The sequence below is a fragment of the Oncorhynchus keta genome, chromosome 23 (assembly GCF_023373465.1).
Source record: "Oncorhynchus keta strain PuntledgeMale-10-30-2019 chromosome 23, Oket_V2, whole genome shotgun sequence".
NCBI classification, from domain to species: domain Eukaryota; kingdom Metazoa; phylum Chordata; class Actinopteri; order Salmoniformes; family Salmonidae; genus Oncorhynchus; species Oncorhynchus keta.
The window spans coordinates 44,807,220-44,824,591 of record NC_068443.1 but is presented as its reverse complement, the minus strand read 5'-3'; the positions used below and the strand labels follow the sequence as shown (position 1 = coordinate 44,824,591).

Genomic DNA, 17,372 nt, shown 5'->3' with positions numbered 1-17,372 from the left:
GAAGACTTTGGACTCTGATGATTATCAACCATTAACTAGAGCCATGAATCTATAAAGTCATAAAAACTCACAGCCCATAAACACACACATTCACCGTCTGCCTACAGCAGATCTTTACAGCGAAACTAGTTTGAGAGGCCGGTTACGTCTCAAAGGGCACCTTATTCACTACGCAGTGCACCAGGGCGCCATGGGGGACACAGGCAGGAGGGTGGGATGTGTGAACCAAAGTGTCATAAGTCACCTCCTCCCTGTTACCTAAGTGCAGTCACATGAGTGATGAACGAAAGTATGAGCTGTTGCTGTAAGGCAGCAGTTTTCTGGTCTCCCGAATTAATCATATCTGTGTCTCATTCAGAAAAGTAAGTTTGTTAGTTCTGAGACACATGATTTGTAATACAATATAAATAGATTATAGGTATGTACGCATTATAGGAGCGGCTTTGTGCACACCAATTAAGTCTAATCCTGGACCAATCCAAACATTGAATCACTGGCCACTTTAATAATGGAACACTAGTCACTTTAATAATGGAACACTAGTCACTTTAATAATGGAACACTGGTCACTTTAATAATGGAACACTGGTCACTTTAATAATGGAACACTGGTCACTTTAATAATGGAACACTAGTCACTTTAATAATGGAACACTGGTCACTTTAATAATGGAACACTGGTCACTTTAATAATGGAACACTAGTCACTTTAATAATGGAACACTAGTCACTTTAATAATGGAACACTAGTCACTTTAATAATGGAACACTAGTCACTTTAATAATGGAACACTGGTCACTTTAATAATGGAACACTGGTCACTTTAATAATGGAACACTAGTCACTTTAATAATGGAACACTAGTCACTTTAATAATGGAACACTGGTCACTTTAATAATGGAACACTAGTCACTTTAATAATGGAACACTGGTCACTTTAATAATGGAACACTAGTCACTTTAATAATGGAACACTAGTCACTTTAATAATGGAACACTGGTCACTTTAATAATGGAACACTGGTCACTTTAATAATGGAACACTAGTCACTTTAATAATGGAACACTGGTCACTTTAATAATGGAACACTGGTCACTTTAATAATGGAACACTAGTCACTTTAATAATGGAACACTAGTCACTTTAATAATGGAACACTAGTCACTTTAATAATGGAACACTGGCCACGTTAATAATGGAACACTGGTCACTTTAATAATGGAACACTAGTCACTTTAATAATGGAACACTAGTCACTTTAATAATGGAACACTGGTCACTTTAATAATGGAACACTAGTCACTTTAATAATGGAACACTGGTCACTTTAATAATGGAACACTGGTCACTTTAATAATGGAACACTGGTCACTTTAATAATGGAACACTGGTCACTTTAATAAAGGAACACTAGTCACTTTAATAATGGAACACTGGCCACTTTAATAATGGAACACTAGTCACTTTAATAATGGAACACTAGTCACTTTAATAATGGAACACTAGTCACTTTAATAATGGAACACTAGTCACTTTAATAATGGAACACTAGTCACTTTAATAATGGAACACTAGTCACTTTAATAATGGAACACTGGCCACTTTAATAATGGAACACTGGCCACTTTAATAATGGAACACTAGTCACTTTAATAATGGAACACTAGTCACTTTAATAATGGAACACTGGTCACTTTAATAATGGAACACTAGTCACTTTAATAATGGAACACTGGTCACTTTAATAATGGAACACTGGTCACTTTAATAATGGAACACTAGTCACTTTAATAATGGAACACTAGTCACTTTAATAATGGAACACTGGCCACTTTAATAATGGAACACTGGTCACTTTAATAATGGAACACTAGTCACTTTAATAATGGAACACTGGTCACTTTAATAATGGAACACTGGTCACTTTAATAATGGAACACTAGTCACTTTAATAATGGAACACTAGTCACTTTAATAATGGAACACTGGCCACTTTAATAATGGAACACTGGCCACTTTAATAATGGAACACTGGTCACTTTAATAATGGAACACTGGCCACTTTAATAATGGAACACTGATCACTTTAATAATGGAACACTAGTCACTTTAATAATGGAACACTGGCCACTTTAATAATGGAACACTGGCCACTTTAATAATGGAACACTAGTCACTTTAATAATGGAACACTAGTCACTTTAATAATGGAACACTGGTCACTTTAATAATGGAACACTAGTCACTTTAATAATGTTTACATATTTTTGCTTTACTCATATGTATATACTTTATTCTATTCTACTGTATTTTAGTCAATGCCACTCTAACAACAGCTCATCTTAATATTTATATATTTATTACTTCCATTATTTTAGATTGGTTAGATACTACTGCACTGTTGGAGTTAGGAACACAAGCATTTCACTGCACCCAAAGCGTTATTTTACCAGGTAAATTGACTGAGAACACATTCTCATTTACAGCAACAACCTGGGGAATAGTTACAGGGGAGAGGAGGGGGTGTCACGTCCTGACCATAGAGAGTCCTTATTTTCTATGGTAGAGTAGGTCAGGGCGTGACTGCGGGGTTAGTCTAGTTTATTATTTCTATGGGGGTTCTAGGTTTGTTTTTCTATGTTGGTGATTGTGTATGATTCCCAATTAGAGGCAGCTGGTAATCGTTGTCTCTAATTGGGGATCATAGTTAAGTAGACATTTTTTCCACCTGTGGTTTATGGGATATTGTTTTGAGTTATTACACGTTAGCATTCGCTGTAGTCACGGTTTGTTGTTAGTTTGTTGTTTATTTGTTTTTTGTTTTTGCTAAGTTTCACTTCATTAAAAAATATGTGGAACTCAATATACTTGGTCTGTTTCTACTTGGTCCTTTTCCCACGAACAAACGTGACAGCATATCCCATCAACAAAGGACCAAGCAGCGTGCCCAGGAGGAGGAAGTATCCTGGACTTGGGAAGAGATTCTGGATGGGAAGGGATCCTGGACTTGGGAAGAAATCGAGGCAGGACAGGATCGCCTAGTCTAGTGAAAGTCTATACAACCCTTGCACAGTTTTCACATTTTTCTGCCTTAAAAGTCCATCTTAAAAGAGATTACATTCGATGTTCTTCCTACCGATCTACACAACCTACTCTAGATTTTCAAAATGAAGGAAAAATTGTAGAAAATATTTCCGAATGAATATAAAAAACAAACCAGTCTTGATTGTGTATGTCTACACACCCCAGAGTAAATACTTGGTGAAACTGGCAGCCTTTACGACTGTGAACAATGTTTTATAAGATTCTACCAACTTTGCACAACTCTTAAGGCAAACTATATCCATGGTTTTTTGTCAAAATTTCTCAAACTCTGTACATTTGGTTGGTAATCAAGTGCCCATAAAAAACAACTTGTCATTTAGAAAACAGCCTATGTGGCATCGATATGACTCAAACGTTTATTCTAGTGTCCGAATTGACTACAGTCTCTTCCAAAACGGAGTTTTGTGAGACTTGTGGTCGTGTCTACATCACAACGTAAATAAAGGTTGTAAACCTGTGGTTTATGGGATATTGTTTTGAGTTATTATTAAATAAAGGTTGGGTTTGTTTTAATCCTGACAAACAAAAGATGTAATGGGTCCACACTCAAAAATATGTTGCATAAAACTTGCTTAATTGTTTGATTTTGTTATTCTTTTCAATTCACCAGGGACAGCATACCCAGATGTTTCAGCTTCATAGCCTTCTTCCGTGTGTAGGTACAATTTTATTTTAATTCAAAACAGCGTTTGTAGGGAACAACTGATGAGCAGCAGGTGCTTTTAATCAGGGATTCCACTCATCTGCCAATCAAGGATGTGGCTTTTCTGGTCTACCTGTTTACACATTCTGTTTGTCTGAATTTGCGTGTTTTATGGTATCCAGACACCCTGGTCCCAGAGCTTCCTATACAGGTAATCTCTTTCCGTAATGTGTTGAGGCCAGCTATTATAGAGAATAAGAGGCTCAATTAAATATGTTTCAGAACTGCTGTATTTAAAGCACTCCTCCCTTCTGCCCAGTTTCCCTGATATTTCTACGGCAATCGAGCTGTTTTTACCATCCCTGTAACTGTAGCTTCTACGAAGAGATCGTTTTCTAAACTAAAACTCATAAAGAAAAGCTATTTTTAAAATTCTTAACAGTTTTTGTGAAGGAAAACTATTTCACTCATGTTGTAATAAATTCGAGGTCATATTTCATAGAAATCTGGAAACACTTGACAATTACTTTAAAGTTCAAATTTGGGCAAAAAGAAAAAAATATTGGCTTTAAATTGCACAAGTGATCAACATTCCAGGTAATTTAATGCTTAAAAGTAACAAAAGGGATTAATAAAATATTTGGCAACAGAAGTGACATTTCTTACCAATCTCTACAGCTACTATTCTGAAACCAATTGAATTCCTCTGATAATAAACCAAACAGTTACCACCATTGTCATATCATTTACAAACATTATTTATTTAATCTGGATGGCTTTAAGCAGTATGTACAGTGGGGCAAAAAAGTATTTAGTCAGCCACCAATTGTGCAAGTTCTCCCACTTAAAAAGATGAGAGAGGCCTGTAATGTTCATCATAGGTACACTTCAACTATGACAGACAAAATGAGAAAAAAAATCCAGAAAATCACATTGTAGGATTTTTAATGAATTTATTTGCAAATTATGGTGGAAAATAAGTATTTGGTCAGTTTATCTCAATACTTTGTTATATACCCTTTGTTGGCAATGACAGAGGGCAAAAGTTTTCTGTAAGTCTTCACAAGTTTTTCATACACTGTTGCTGGTATTTTGGCCCATTTCTCCATGCAGATCTCCTCTAGAGCAGTGATGTTTTGGGGCTGTGGCTGGGCAACACGGACTTTCAACTCCCTCCAAAGATTTTCTATGGGGTTGAGATCTGGAGACTGGCTAGGCAACTTCAGGACCTTGAAATGCTTCTTACGAAGCCAGTCCTTCGTTGCCCGGGCGGTGCGTTTGGGATCATTGTCATGCTGAAAGACCCAGCTACATTTCATCTTCAATGCCCTTGCTGATGGAAGGAGGTTTTCACTCAAAATCTCACGATACATGGCCCCATTCATTCTTTCCTTTACACGGATCAGTCGTCCTGGTCCCTTTGCAGAAAAACAGCCCCAAAGCATGATGTTTCCACCCCCATGCTTCACAGTAGGTATGGTGTTCTTTGGATGCAACTCAGCATTCTTTGAGTTGAGTTTTTACCAAAAAGTTATATTTTGGTTTCATCTGACCATATGACATTCTCCCAATCTTCTTCTGGATCATCCAAATGCTCTCTAGCAAACTTCAGATGGGCCTGGACATGTACTGGATTAAGCAGGGGGACACGTCTGGCACTCCAGGATTTGAGTCCCTGGCGGCATAGTGTGTTACTGATGGTAGGCTTTGTAACTTTGGTCCCAGCTCTCTGCAGGTCATTCACTAGGTCCCCCCGTGTGGTTCTGGAATTTTTGCTCACCGTTCCTGTGATCATTTTGACCCCACAGGGTGATATATTGTGTGGAGCTCCAGATCGAGGGAGATCAGTGGTCTTGTATGTCTTCCATTTCCTAATACAGTGCCTTGCGAAAGTATTCGGCCCCCTTGAACTTTGCGACCTTTTGCCACATTTCAGGCTTCAAACATAAAGATATAAAACTGTATTTTTTTGTGAAGAATCAACAACAACTTTTACAAAGTTAACCATTTTCACTGTAGTGTCCAAAACGTCGTCCATGCAGTCAGGCATTCCCTTTGCAACAAGACAGACACCAACACATCTTAACCACCAAAGTCCATTTGATGTCACAAAGCTGTCCAGTACTTTAAAAACATCCTCTCCTGTTGTCCTGGTTACCAGTGGTTTGCAGAAGAGGAAGTCTTCCTTAATTGACCCCCCATGAACGTAACAGACATATACCAGGAACTGTGCCAGGACCGCCATGTCTGTTGACTCATACATGTGTAATGCATAGAATTCACTGGCTTGTATGTGAAGCAATAACTGTTTCAAAACATCTCCTGCCATGTCACTGATGCGTCGTGAAACAGTGTTGTTTGATGAAGTCATTGTCTGTATATATATATTTTTTGCCTTTTCCCCAGCTTTGTCCCAGCCATATCTGCGGCATCAGGAAAAATGAAGTCCTACACAATAGTATGGGGCTTGCCTGTCCTAGCCACTCGGTAGCTCACAATATAAGACTCTTCTAGCCCCTTCTTATTAATGGTATCTGTTACATTTATACATGTCTTACTACTCGAAAGTCATCTTAATTCATGCTCCAAAAAACTCCCATGGTTTATTTTTTCGAATTGGTATGTTTTGTTTCTAAATGTCTGTGCAAGAGTGAAGGTTTCATCGAATTGTGAGATAGTGTGTTATATGTGCAAAAGTACTGTGGCTGAGGAAAGGCACTACTCCCAATATAAGTGAACCCCAAATCAATGTAGTTCATCGTATTTGCACCTCTTCGATGGTCCAACATCCCTGTCTGTTGTTTGGTGCTTTCCCGGGTAAGGGGTCAGTAGCTTGGTGCTTTCCTGGGTAAGGGGGCAGTAGCTTGGTGCTTTCCCGGGTAGGGGGGCAGTAAGCTCTTCGGCTGCATCAGATTCACAACTGTCAGTTTCCATGCCAGCTGGGCTAATAACAAATGTAGAGTTACTGATGCTAGCATTAGATGAGCTCGTGGAAGCAGAACAGCGTGTGTCGTCGACAGGTGCAGGTGTAGTAGTGCTGGTAGTAGCAGTACTACCAGTAGAGCTGGTATGTGTCTCTATGGACGTGGATCTTTTATCAATTTTCGAGCAAACGGAATGAGCAGCAGCTACGTTTGGCTACATACGGACCCTTAGTTGAATTCCCATTGAGAGAGTAACGGTTAATGTGATTGTATGTTAATTATTTGACTAGGCTACCTGTTGTTGACATTGTGTTGTTATTTCACTGAACACTAGATGGTTAAATTTTATTTTTGGCAGTGAAACGAGGTTACTCAGGCAACAACAACAAAACTCACCCAAATGTATAGCCCCGTTGGGGTCAATGCCGACGGAATTGCGCGTACTCCTGGAGGTACCCCAGTTTGGGAATACCCCGCACAGGTACATCCCATATACCCACATTTTGTTGTGGGCATTGCATATACTCACTTCTTAATGCCCCCAATGCATATAAAAGTAGTATAGTGGTGGTACAGTATGTGCCGTATCAATTATGTAGTACAGTAGAGAAACCATGCATAAAGTACACAATTGCAAAGCACATGAAATATGTCTACATGTGCGCCGCACACATAGCTAGTTTCAGCAGAATATCAGGCAGCAAGAGCACTGGTTGTAGCATGGATCAGCTCACAGAATTTATCATCGGTTGCAGGTAGGCTAGGTAAGATATTTCAACTGATAATGCCAACTAAGGCAGCGATGGTTATGCAAACCAGGTATTGAAAAAGTTTTGTCCGAAGTCTAAGTTGAATCTTTGCCTTGTGCAATTCAGTAGACATTGTTTGAATCAAATCAAAAAAAAAAAAAATCAAATGTATTTATAAAGCCCTTCGTACATCAGCTGATATCTCAAAGTGCTGTACAGAAACCCAGCCTAAAACCCCAAACAGCAAGCAATGCAGGTGTAGAAGCACGGTGGCTAGGAAAAACTCCCTAGAAAGGCCAAAACCTAGGAAGAAACCTAGAGAGGAACCAGGCTATGTGGGGTGGCCAGTCCTCTTCTGGCTGTGCCGGGTGGAGATTATAACAGAACATGACCAAGATGTTCAAATGTTCATAAATGACCAGCATGGTCGAATAATAATAAGGCAGAACAGTTGAAACTGGAGCAGCAGCATGGCCAGGTGGACTGGGGACAGCAAGGAGTCATCATGTCAGGTAGTCCTGGGGCATGGTCCTAGGGCTCAGGTCCTCCGGGTGGAGATTATAACAGAACATGAGAGATGTTCAAATGTTCATAAAGACCAAGAGAGAAGGAGGGAAGGTGGACTAGTCATCATGTCAGGTAGTCCTGGGGCATGGTCCACTTAGATTCACACAGGACACCGAATAGGACAGGAGAAGTACTCCAAATATAACAAACTGACCCTAGCCCCCGACATATAAACTACTGCAGCATAAATACTGGAGGCTGAGACAGGAGGGGTCAGGAGACACTGTGGCCCCATCCGAGACACCCCCGGACAGGGCCAAACAGGAAGGATATAACCCCACCCACTTTGCCAAAGCACAGCCCCCACACCACTAGAGGGATATCTTCAACCACCAACTTACCATCCTGAGACAAGGCTGAGTATCGCCCACAAAGATCTCCGCCACGGCACAACCCAATGACTGCCAAAGGTACTTCCACCAAGTATCAACTCTGGGGTGTGAATGTTACGCCTGTCACATGAAGACATACACATGAAGACATACACATGAAGACATACACAATCAAGATATTTTCAGGTTGCTGTTTTTTTCTATTTGGGAAAATGTATATAAATATTATTTTATGTTGAAAATGGGGAGTATGTTGTGTAGTTCTGTAGGGAAAAAAACAAATGGATTTTTATTTCATTTTAAGGCAGTAAAATGTGAAGGCAGTGCAAGAGATGTGCAGACTGTATATCCTAACCCAAAGCGAAACACTTTAAACCCCACCAGCCTATGGTTCTAATTTAAATTGTCCAACATACATTTTTACAGATGCGTTTCTTCAAAAGTCGTTCTCAAGAGAGAAATCGTCTCTTCTGAAACAATTACAGGCTCAAGGATTTTGAAATGCTCATATTTTCAGACTCAAATTATTTACCTGAGACTGAACATAATCATGTTTATTGCTCAGGTGATTAATCCAGCTTCATATTTAGAGTACATGATCTTGTAACTTCCTGTTTTTCTGTACACGTGTATATGTGCACGACGAGCAATACTTGACTTTCCCAAGAACCACTGAAAGGGTGTTTATGGAGACCTGTGGAACAACTGCAGATGCATTGGTGCCACCCCCCAAAAAGCAAAAAAAAAAAAACATTCCTCAATTATCTACAAAGATGGTACACACTCCAAAAACTGAATCATTCAACCGAAGAACCAAACATTTTTCATTTTCAGCTGATTACTGATCTCATTTTAAGTTCCCTCAACTGACATGGACATGTATTGTACAATTTGTATATTACTAGTCTGAATATCAAGACTATTGATGATTTGTATTCATTATACAACTAGAAATATACCATGTCACCATGGTTCTTCGGTTGAAGGGTTCAACTATTTAAAAAAATATATATATATTGTATGTGGTATCAAATATTTAATTCACCATGCCTGTTCTGAGCCTATGTTGTGGAAACCTATGTTGTAAACTTGATGTAGGTCTAATCAGTTTTGCAAGCTGAAACCACAGTGGGCACACCCACGGTTTAAAAAGAGAAACCTCTTTAATACTAAACATGAACAGCGGAAGGTCAAATGATAATAACACCCGTTGATGTGGAATGACACCGTTAAGCATATTATTGTGCGAAAAAAATAAATATTGGATCATGCCCAACTATTTCTTTGAGATATAAGAGAGGGCAAACTAATATTGATAGCTGACATTGAAAGCTATCAGAGCAGGAGCAGTTGAAGACAGATTTACTATGTTACAGTTTAACCATATAAGTATTAAATATCAGAACAATGTACTACAGTGCAGCAACATATTTCATTGGTTACCAAACAATTTTTCATCCGTGTAGTAGTATTGATTAATTCATTATATGGTCACCCACAGTTGGAATCACAAGCACACACACAACAATGAGTAGCTGTTTTCACATAGCATTTTTGTGGCTTAGCGACAGGAGGGAAATTCATACGGTCATAAAATCATTATCTTCGTTTCTTGGCAATCATTAGCGAGGATATTTCAGTCGTGTTTTCATCTATGACAGTTTGTTCAGTGACCCATTTCGAGTACCTTCTTCTGGCAGGAGAACATGTAAATGCAGCAAATGGGTCAGTTATTATGGTCAAATTAAGTCAAAACCTGTAATATTTTGACAGCCGATGCTGCTGTAGTTATGTCCAAGTCCATTAATTGATTAAAAACATTTTTACTAAACGTGTATTTAGACTTCTAGACTTATTGTGACACCACCAAAGTTTTGATTTGGGGGTTAAATTTACATTAATCGATTAAAAACATTTTTACTAAACGTGTATTTAGACTTCTAGACTTTAGGTTAAATTACAGAAAAAGATGACTAGGAGGTGCCAGATATGTCTTCCCTTTATGACAGGAAATAGACCGCATGTTGTAACTCTGTCACCACAACAGAAGAAGTGACTATTCCCTTCATCATCATCTTCATCATCATCATTGTCAACACAAACTTAGGAGAATGGAGCAGAGCAGGAGGCAAGAGTATCGAGGGCCTGGTTTGGGTGTGGCCACGAAGGTCTTCCATCCTTATCACGTCATCATAATCAGTAGGGTTGGAGAGAAGTGGGGGAGGTGGTAGAGAGGGCCCATATGGGTGCGGCTCCACTAACTTTATGGCCCCTGGTAGGGTGTAAAGTCCTCATGTCAGAGCCAGGGACCTGAGATATAGGAAGCACAACGAATAGATAGAGAGAGACACTAGCTAACATCCACCCCACACATCTCTACCTTCAGTCCTCTGTGCATACATTGGAAGATTTTAAAAGGTTGATTTTTGGGGTTGTTTTTAGGTCATACCCTGTCTGTAGTGTCGTTTTTTGCGTCATTACATTTTTCTGGGATTTTTTAAACCTATTTGGCCCTGTAGTTCTGTATTTTCTCTGTATTTTGGGAATCCTTTCCATCTCGTGTGAAAAGGTTTCGACCATGTCGACCGCTGTGGAGGCGACCGGATTCTTCATGTGTATCGCCAGCTGGCTGATCACTGGTACGGCTCTCGCCAACGACTACTGGAAGGTGTCCTCCGTCTCTGGCAGTGTCATCATCTCCAACCGACAGTATGAGAACCTGTGGCACTCCTGTGCCGAAGACAGCTCTGGAATCGCTGAGTGCCGCGACTTCGAGTCCTTGCTCGGCCTCCCCGGTAAGAACCTGTAGTCTAACCGCTCTAACCGTCACCACCAACTCAGACACTTCAATCAGGGAGAAAACGTAATGTAATGGGGAGGTACAACCTGAATTGGTCAAATGACACTAATTCTCGTTGTCAATTGCAAAATGTTTTTAAATGTTTTTCTTTTGGTGTGCTTTACTGAACAAGACCCAGCATTGCCAGTCTTAGAGTGACTGGCATCTTTGGTGGGGAGAGGTCAGGGCACACCTGTGGCTATATCTGATATGGTTAAATTAAGATAATGTAACTGTTAACAATAATTATGTCCAATTACTGTCTACCATGGCAAGAAGATAAATGTATCTTTGCATTGTTTTCTGTGAGCTTTCATGAAAAGGGCTAATATGAACATCCTTTGGGTGCAATTCGGACCCACTTCTTTCCCGCCTAAATGTAACTTCAAATGTAGGCCTTTTTAATATTACAACTTTAAAATAATGTTAACTCTTTATGAAAGTTTCAGATAAGGTGCAATTTACAGGGTCAGCCATAGTAGTACAGCACCCCTGGTCCAAATTAGGGTTAACTGCCTTGCTCAAAGGCACATCGACAGATGTTGTCGGGTATTCGAACCAGCGACTTTTCAGTTACTGGCCCAACGCTTGGTCACATTTGAACTCTCTTCTAGAATTGAATGTCTATTTTTCTTCTTGTTTTTTTTTCTTCTATCTTTCTCTCCTTCCTAAGGCCAGTGATGTGGGTCATAATGGTGGACATTTTGTGCTCCTATGACAAGGAAATGGAGGGAAGCTACTGCACCATGGCCAGTGTCAAAGTAGCAGTTGTAATTATAGGCAGAAATGAATCTGGGTTATTAGGTCTTTGGCTTTGATAGCAGTTATCTGCAATCTAAAGGGTGATTTGTAGATACAGTATATTGTTGAATTGCAAAAATATCAACTAGCTAATAACAACGTTATGATTAACTGTTGCAAACTGGTCAGATTCAATTCAGTTTAGAAATGTGATGGGCTGGGATAAAAAATGTTATTACAATACCACTATGGACATATCCTAGGATGTTTTGTTAAGTTTCACCATTAGCATAAGTATGCTATTTTTTCATGTTCAGAATACAGTTCCTTGCCATTTATAAAGGACATGTTCTCTGCATTGTGCCTATTTCTTGGGACATTTGATAGTACTCCTTTGAAAATGTCTACCATTGTCTTAGTCTAGTCCACCAACAAACCAGTAATTATGTATATATATATATGTATACAGTTTCCAAATGAACAAATGACTCTCCAACTTAATGTGGTCTAGCTGTGTTTTAATATGCAACTCTTCCTCTCATCTCTCTCTTCCCTTCCTTCCCCTCCCCTCAGGCCATGTACAGGCGAGCCGTGCCCTGATGATCATCAGTCTGCTCTTGGGGCTGGTGTCTATGATCGTGTCTCTGCTGGGGCTAAAGTGCATTAAGATTGGCAGTGCCACGGAGCAGACAAAGGCCAAGATTGCCGTCATTGGTGGAACCCTCTTTATCCTCGCTGGTGACTTCAGATTTACTACCTATTGTTGCAAAGTTGCAGACACTTTCTTATGGTTCCTGTTTTTCTGAAAAACTCGTTACGTTTGGAAAAGTTAACAGAATTTGATATCCCTGACTGTTCTGATGTACGTTACCCATTCATGGTGATAGCGTCAGAGTAAGAGGTGAAAGATATCTGACAATCTTTTCCTTGTTTTGTCATTGAGTCCCTTTTTCACATCTTTATTTTGTTCACCGTGGTTCAGTTCTCTCTCATCTTTGCTATCATCCCATTTTTTCCTTCCTTACCCCTTTACACCTTTACCTCTTTACCACCTTTTACCTCTACCTTTACCTCCTCCTTTACCTCATTCTGTTTCGTTTCAGCTTTCCCTCGCTTCCATTTTCCTTTTTCTGTCTACCTTTTTCTTTCTTTCTCTCTTTCTTTCCTTCTTTCTTTCTTTCTTTCTTTCTCTCTTTCTTTCCTTCTTTCCTTCTTTCTTTCTTTCTCTCTTTCTTTCTTTCTTTCTTTCTTTCCTTCTTTCTTTCTTTCTTTCTTTCCTTTCTTTCTTTCTTTCTTTCTCTCTCTTCTTTCTTTCTTTCTTTCTTTCTCTCTTTCTTTCCTTCTTTCTTTCTTTCTCTCTTTCTTTCTTTCTTTCTTTCTTTCTTTCTTTCTTTCTTTCTCTCCTTTCTTTCTTTCTTTCTTTCTCTCTCTCCTTTCTTTCTTTCTCTTCTTTCTTTCTTTCTCTCCTTTCTTTCTTTCTTTCTTTCTCTCTCTCCTTTCTTTCTTTCTCTCTCTTTCTTTCTTTCTTTCTTTCTTTCTTTCTTTCTCTCCTTTCTTTCTTTCTTTCTTTCTTCTCTCCTTTCTTTCTTTCTTTCTCTCTCTCCTTTCTTTCTTTCTTTCTTTCTCTCTCTCCTTTCTTTCTTTCTTTCTCTCCTTTCTTTCTTTCTTTCTTTCTTTCTTTCTTTCTTTCTTTCTTTCTTTCTCTCTCTCCTTTCTTTCTTTCTTTCTTTCCTTTCTTTCTTTCTTTCTTTCTTTCTTTCTTTCTCTCTCCTTTCTTTCTTTCTTTCTTTCTTTCTTTCCTTCCCTAACCTCACATGTCTCTTCTGCTCTTCATCGCTCTCATAGAAAGTGTCTTTTCTCTTCTACAGGTCTCTGCGAGCTGATCTGCTGTTCTTGGTACGCCACCCGAGTTGTAGAGGACTTTAACAACCCATTCTTTGGTGGGGTGAAGTAAGTGGAAAGACCAAACAAAACCATTTTTTCAGCAACCACAAAAATAAATTAAATTCATACACATTTTTTTTAAATTTTACCTTTATTTAACCAGGCAAGTCAGTTAAGAACAAATTCTTATTTTCAATGACGGCCTAGGGTTAACTGCCTGTTCAGGGGCAGAACGACAGATTTGTACCTTGTCAGCTCGGGGGTTTGAACTCGCAACCTTCCGGTTACTAGTCCAACGCTCTAACCACTAGGCTACGCTGCCGCCCCATCTTCTAGTCCACATAGAAGATGTGACACACCCTTTGATGCACATAATAAGACATAACTGCATACTGTATACATATTGTTTTGTTCCTTACTGATTTTTGTTTGTGTGCAGGTTTGAGTTGGGCACTGGTCTCTTCCTGGGCTGGGGCGCAGCCTCTCTGTCCATGCTGGGAGGATCTCTTCTCTGCTGTGCCTGCAAGAGGGCGAAAAGTGAAAAGCCTAAAGCGTAGGTCTTTCATTCATCCTTCACCTCTCATCAGTACCTTCACATACACTGTAGTTCAGTGTTCTTAAACTCCACTTCCTGATTACCCCCCATGTTACAAATGTTTTGTTCTAGACCCATTCAAACATACCTCATTAAACTCAAATGTGGGGTACATGAGGACCGGAGTTGAAAAACGCTACTGTAACCGACCTCACTGTCACATTTTCTTTCTTCTACTTCTGTGTCTCACTTGTTTCATGTGTTTTGTCTGCCTACCTTGTTTTTCCTTAAGCTTCACTTCGACTTTGGTTTATTCCACTTGTTTTGTCTCATTTACATTTTGTGCCAGCCACCTTTTGCTTTTTCACCTGTTGTTTAGTTTGTCTGCCCCCTCTCTGACCTTCTGTTCTGTCTTTGATGTAATCCAGAGGGTACTACGCAACGAGTCAGCCTAAAACAATCTACGCACCTGCTGCCAGGTCTGAGCCGGATTCCACCAAAGCCTACGTCTAAGACATCCCTCCCTTACCACCTCACCTCCCCTCTCCCACTTTTGTGACGCTCACATTTAAGATTTAACATATTTGACTGTTGTTGCCCATATTTTTCTTTTTCTCTTTCACCATGAATTTTGCTAATTGTTTTTGAAGGATTTTGAGGTCGATGCAACAAAAAAAAAACTGGAATAATTTGGAGTTGAACTATTGGTAATGGGATCTGTTTGTGTGGAATTTGCTATCCTCTGAATAAACGTTCATTTGATATATGTTTTGGTGTTTGTCGTCATTTTATGCAACTAAACTGCCTTTCTAAAATGTGTTAATACATAAAGCCCACTTCAGATACAAAAGATGAGACACACTGCAGTGGTCTTAAAGGGAAACTTCACTGCTAGAAATCCATTTGTTTTTCCAGTTTCACTACATAGTCGTAGTGATCTACAGTAGTGATTTTAATAATAATCACCCCATTTCAAGGCTTCCTTGTCTAGCTCAGATTCTTGAATCCTTGGTAAATGTACAACTTTGCTCTTTTTTTATCTGAGAAATGTATTTTGAATGTAAACCAATCAGGGTTTAGGCCTGGGCACAACACTATTACAGCAACCACATTAGTGGTTAACCTCTCTGAACCACCCATCCCGAATCCGGTATAATTGTCATCAGCAACGCTGAATAGCATAGTCAAATAATATTACTAGAAAATATTCATATTCATGAAATCACAAGTGCAATATTGCAAAACACAGTTCAGCCTTTTGTTAATCCACCTGTTGTCTCAGATTTTGAAATTATGCTTTACAGCGAAAGCAAGTGTTTGTGTAAGTTTATCGATCGCTTGACAAAACAATAAGTACACTTAGCATCAGGTAACTTTGTCACGAAAATTAGAAAAGCAATCAAATTAATCGTCTTCGGATGTTTTCACTCACGAGACTCCCAGTTGGACAACAAATGTTCCTTATGTTCCATGAAGATATATATTTTTTATATCCAAATACCTCCGTTAGTTTGGTGCGTTATGCCCAGGAATCCACCGGAATGAGCAGTCACGACAACGCAGACAAAAATACCAAATTATATCCATAATGTCCACAGAAAAATGTCAAACGTTTTTTTTTATAATCAATCCTCAGGGTGTTTTTCAAATATCTATTCGATAATATATCAACCGGGACAGTTGGCTTTTCACTAGGACCAGGGAGTACCAATGCCCACTTTTTTCTTTGCGCACAACTCACTCTGAGAGCCTCCACCTATCCACTTTCGCAATGTGGTCGTTCACGCTCATTCTTCAAAATAAAAGCCTGAAACTATGTCTAAAGGCTGTTGACACCTTAGGGAAGCCATAGAAAAAGGAATCTGGTTGATATCCCCTTAAATGGGCAATAGGGATGCATAACAACAGAGAGGTTTCAAAAACAGGGGCACTTCCTGATTGGATTTTCCTCAGGTTTTAGCCTGAAATATCAGTTCTGTTTAATTCACAGACAAAATTCAGAGTGTTTTCTATCCTAACATGTCAATTATATGCATATTCTAGCATCTGGTCCTGAGAAATAGGCCATTTACTTTGGGAACATTATTTTTCCAAACATAAAAATAGTGCCCCCTAGCTTCAAGAGGTTAATGATCTTGTCAATGCTCTAGACACTAAACTGAAATGTACTGCTTTGTTTATGGACCTGTCAAAAGCTTTTGATACTGTTGATCATGCTATTTAATTGAATAAGGCCTGAGCTCTGATAGACCTGCTCATGGTTTCATGATTATCTTAGTGACAGAACTCAGGCCATCGTGATTGATGGGGTTAAGAAGCGAAGATTTAAAGTCGTCTTTTTCTACAGAAATAGATTGTGTCTTTCTCTAAGCAGATTATTCAATCAACCTTTTTATCTGTTCTTGACTATGGTAATATTATTTCTCAAAGTGCCTCTGCTACTACTCTTAAACCTTGGATTGCCCTCTACCACAGTGCGTTTCATTTTGTTACAGGTGACAGTTTTGAGTTTTGCGTCTAATAGATATGGTTGTCCTTATTCAATAGGTTGGCTGGACAACGCTAGCGGCTAATAGATATGGTTGTCCTTATTCAATAGGTTGGCTGGACAACGCTAGCGGCTAATAGATATGGTTGTCCTTATTCAATAGGTTGGCTGGACAACGCTAGCGGCTAATAGATATGGTTGTCCTTATTCAATAGGTTGGCTGGACAACGCTAGCGGCTAATAGATATGGTTGTCCTTATTCAATAGGTTGGCTGGACAACGCTAGCGGCTAATAGATATGGTTGTCCTTATTCAATAGGTTGGCTGGACAACGCTAGCGGCTAATAGATATGGTTGTCCTTATTCAATAGGTTGGCTGGACAACGCTAGCGGCTAATAGATATGGTTGTCCTTATTCAATAGGTTGGCTGGACAACGCTAGCGGCTAATAGATATGGTTGTTCTTATTCAATAGGTTGGCTGGACAACACTAGCGGCTAATAGATATGGTTGTCCTTATTCAATAGGTTGGCTGGACAACGCTAGCGGCTAATATATATGG

The 17,372-nt window shown here is 39.3% G+C and overlaps 1 protein-coding gene across 1 annotated transcript; it reads left to right on the top strand.

The window, feature by feature from the left end:
* Window positions 1-10,644: 10,644 nt before the first annotated feature.
* Window positions 10,645-15,088, top strand: cldn15la (claudin 15-like a). The gene is made up of 5 exons (XM_035800635.2): window positions 10,645-11,118; window positions 12,477-12,641; window positions 13,772-13,853; window positions 14,227-14,340; window positions 14,751-15,088. Exons 1-5 carry the CDS (start codon window positions 10,902-10,904, stop codon window positions 14,833-14,835), a joined length of 663 nt encoding a protein of 220 aa, XP_035656528.1. The 5' UTR covers window positions 10,645-10,901; the 3' UTR covers window positions 14,836-15,088.
* Window positions 15,089-17,372: the final 2,284 nt, after the last annotated feature.

Coding starts and splice junctions, on each gene's coding strand:
- cldn15la (XM_035800635.2), top strand. CDS start 10,902: ATGTCGACCGCTGTGGAGGCGACCGGATTCTTCATGTGTATCGCCAGC. Junction 11,119..12,476: donor GTCCTTGCTCGGCCTCCCCG/GTAAGAACCTGT, acceptor CCCTCCCCTCAG/GCCATGTACAGGCGAGCCGT. Junction 14,341..14,750: donor AAAAGTGAAAAGCCTAAAGC/GTAGGTCTTTCA, acceptor GATGTAATCCAG/AGGGTACTACGCAACGAGTC.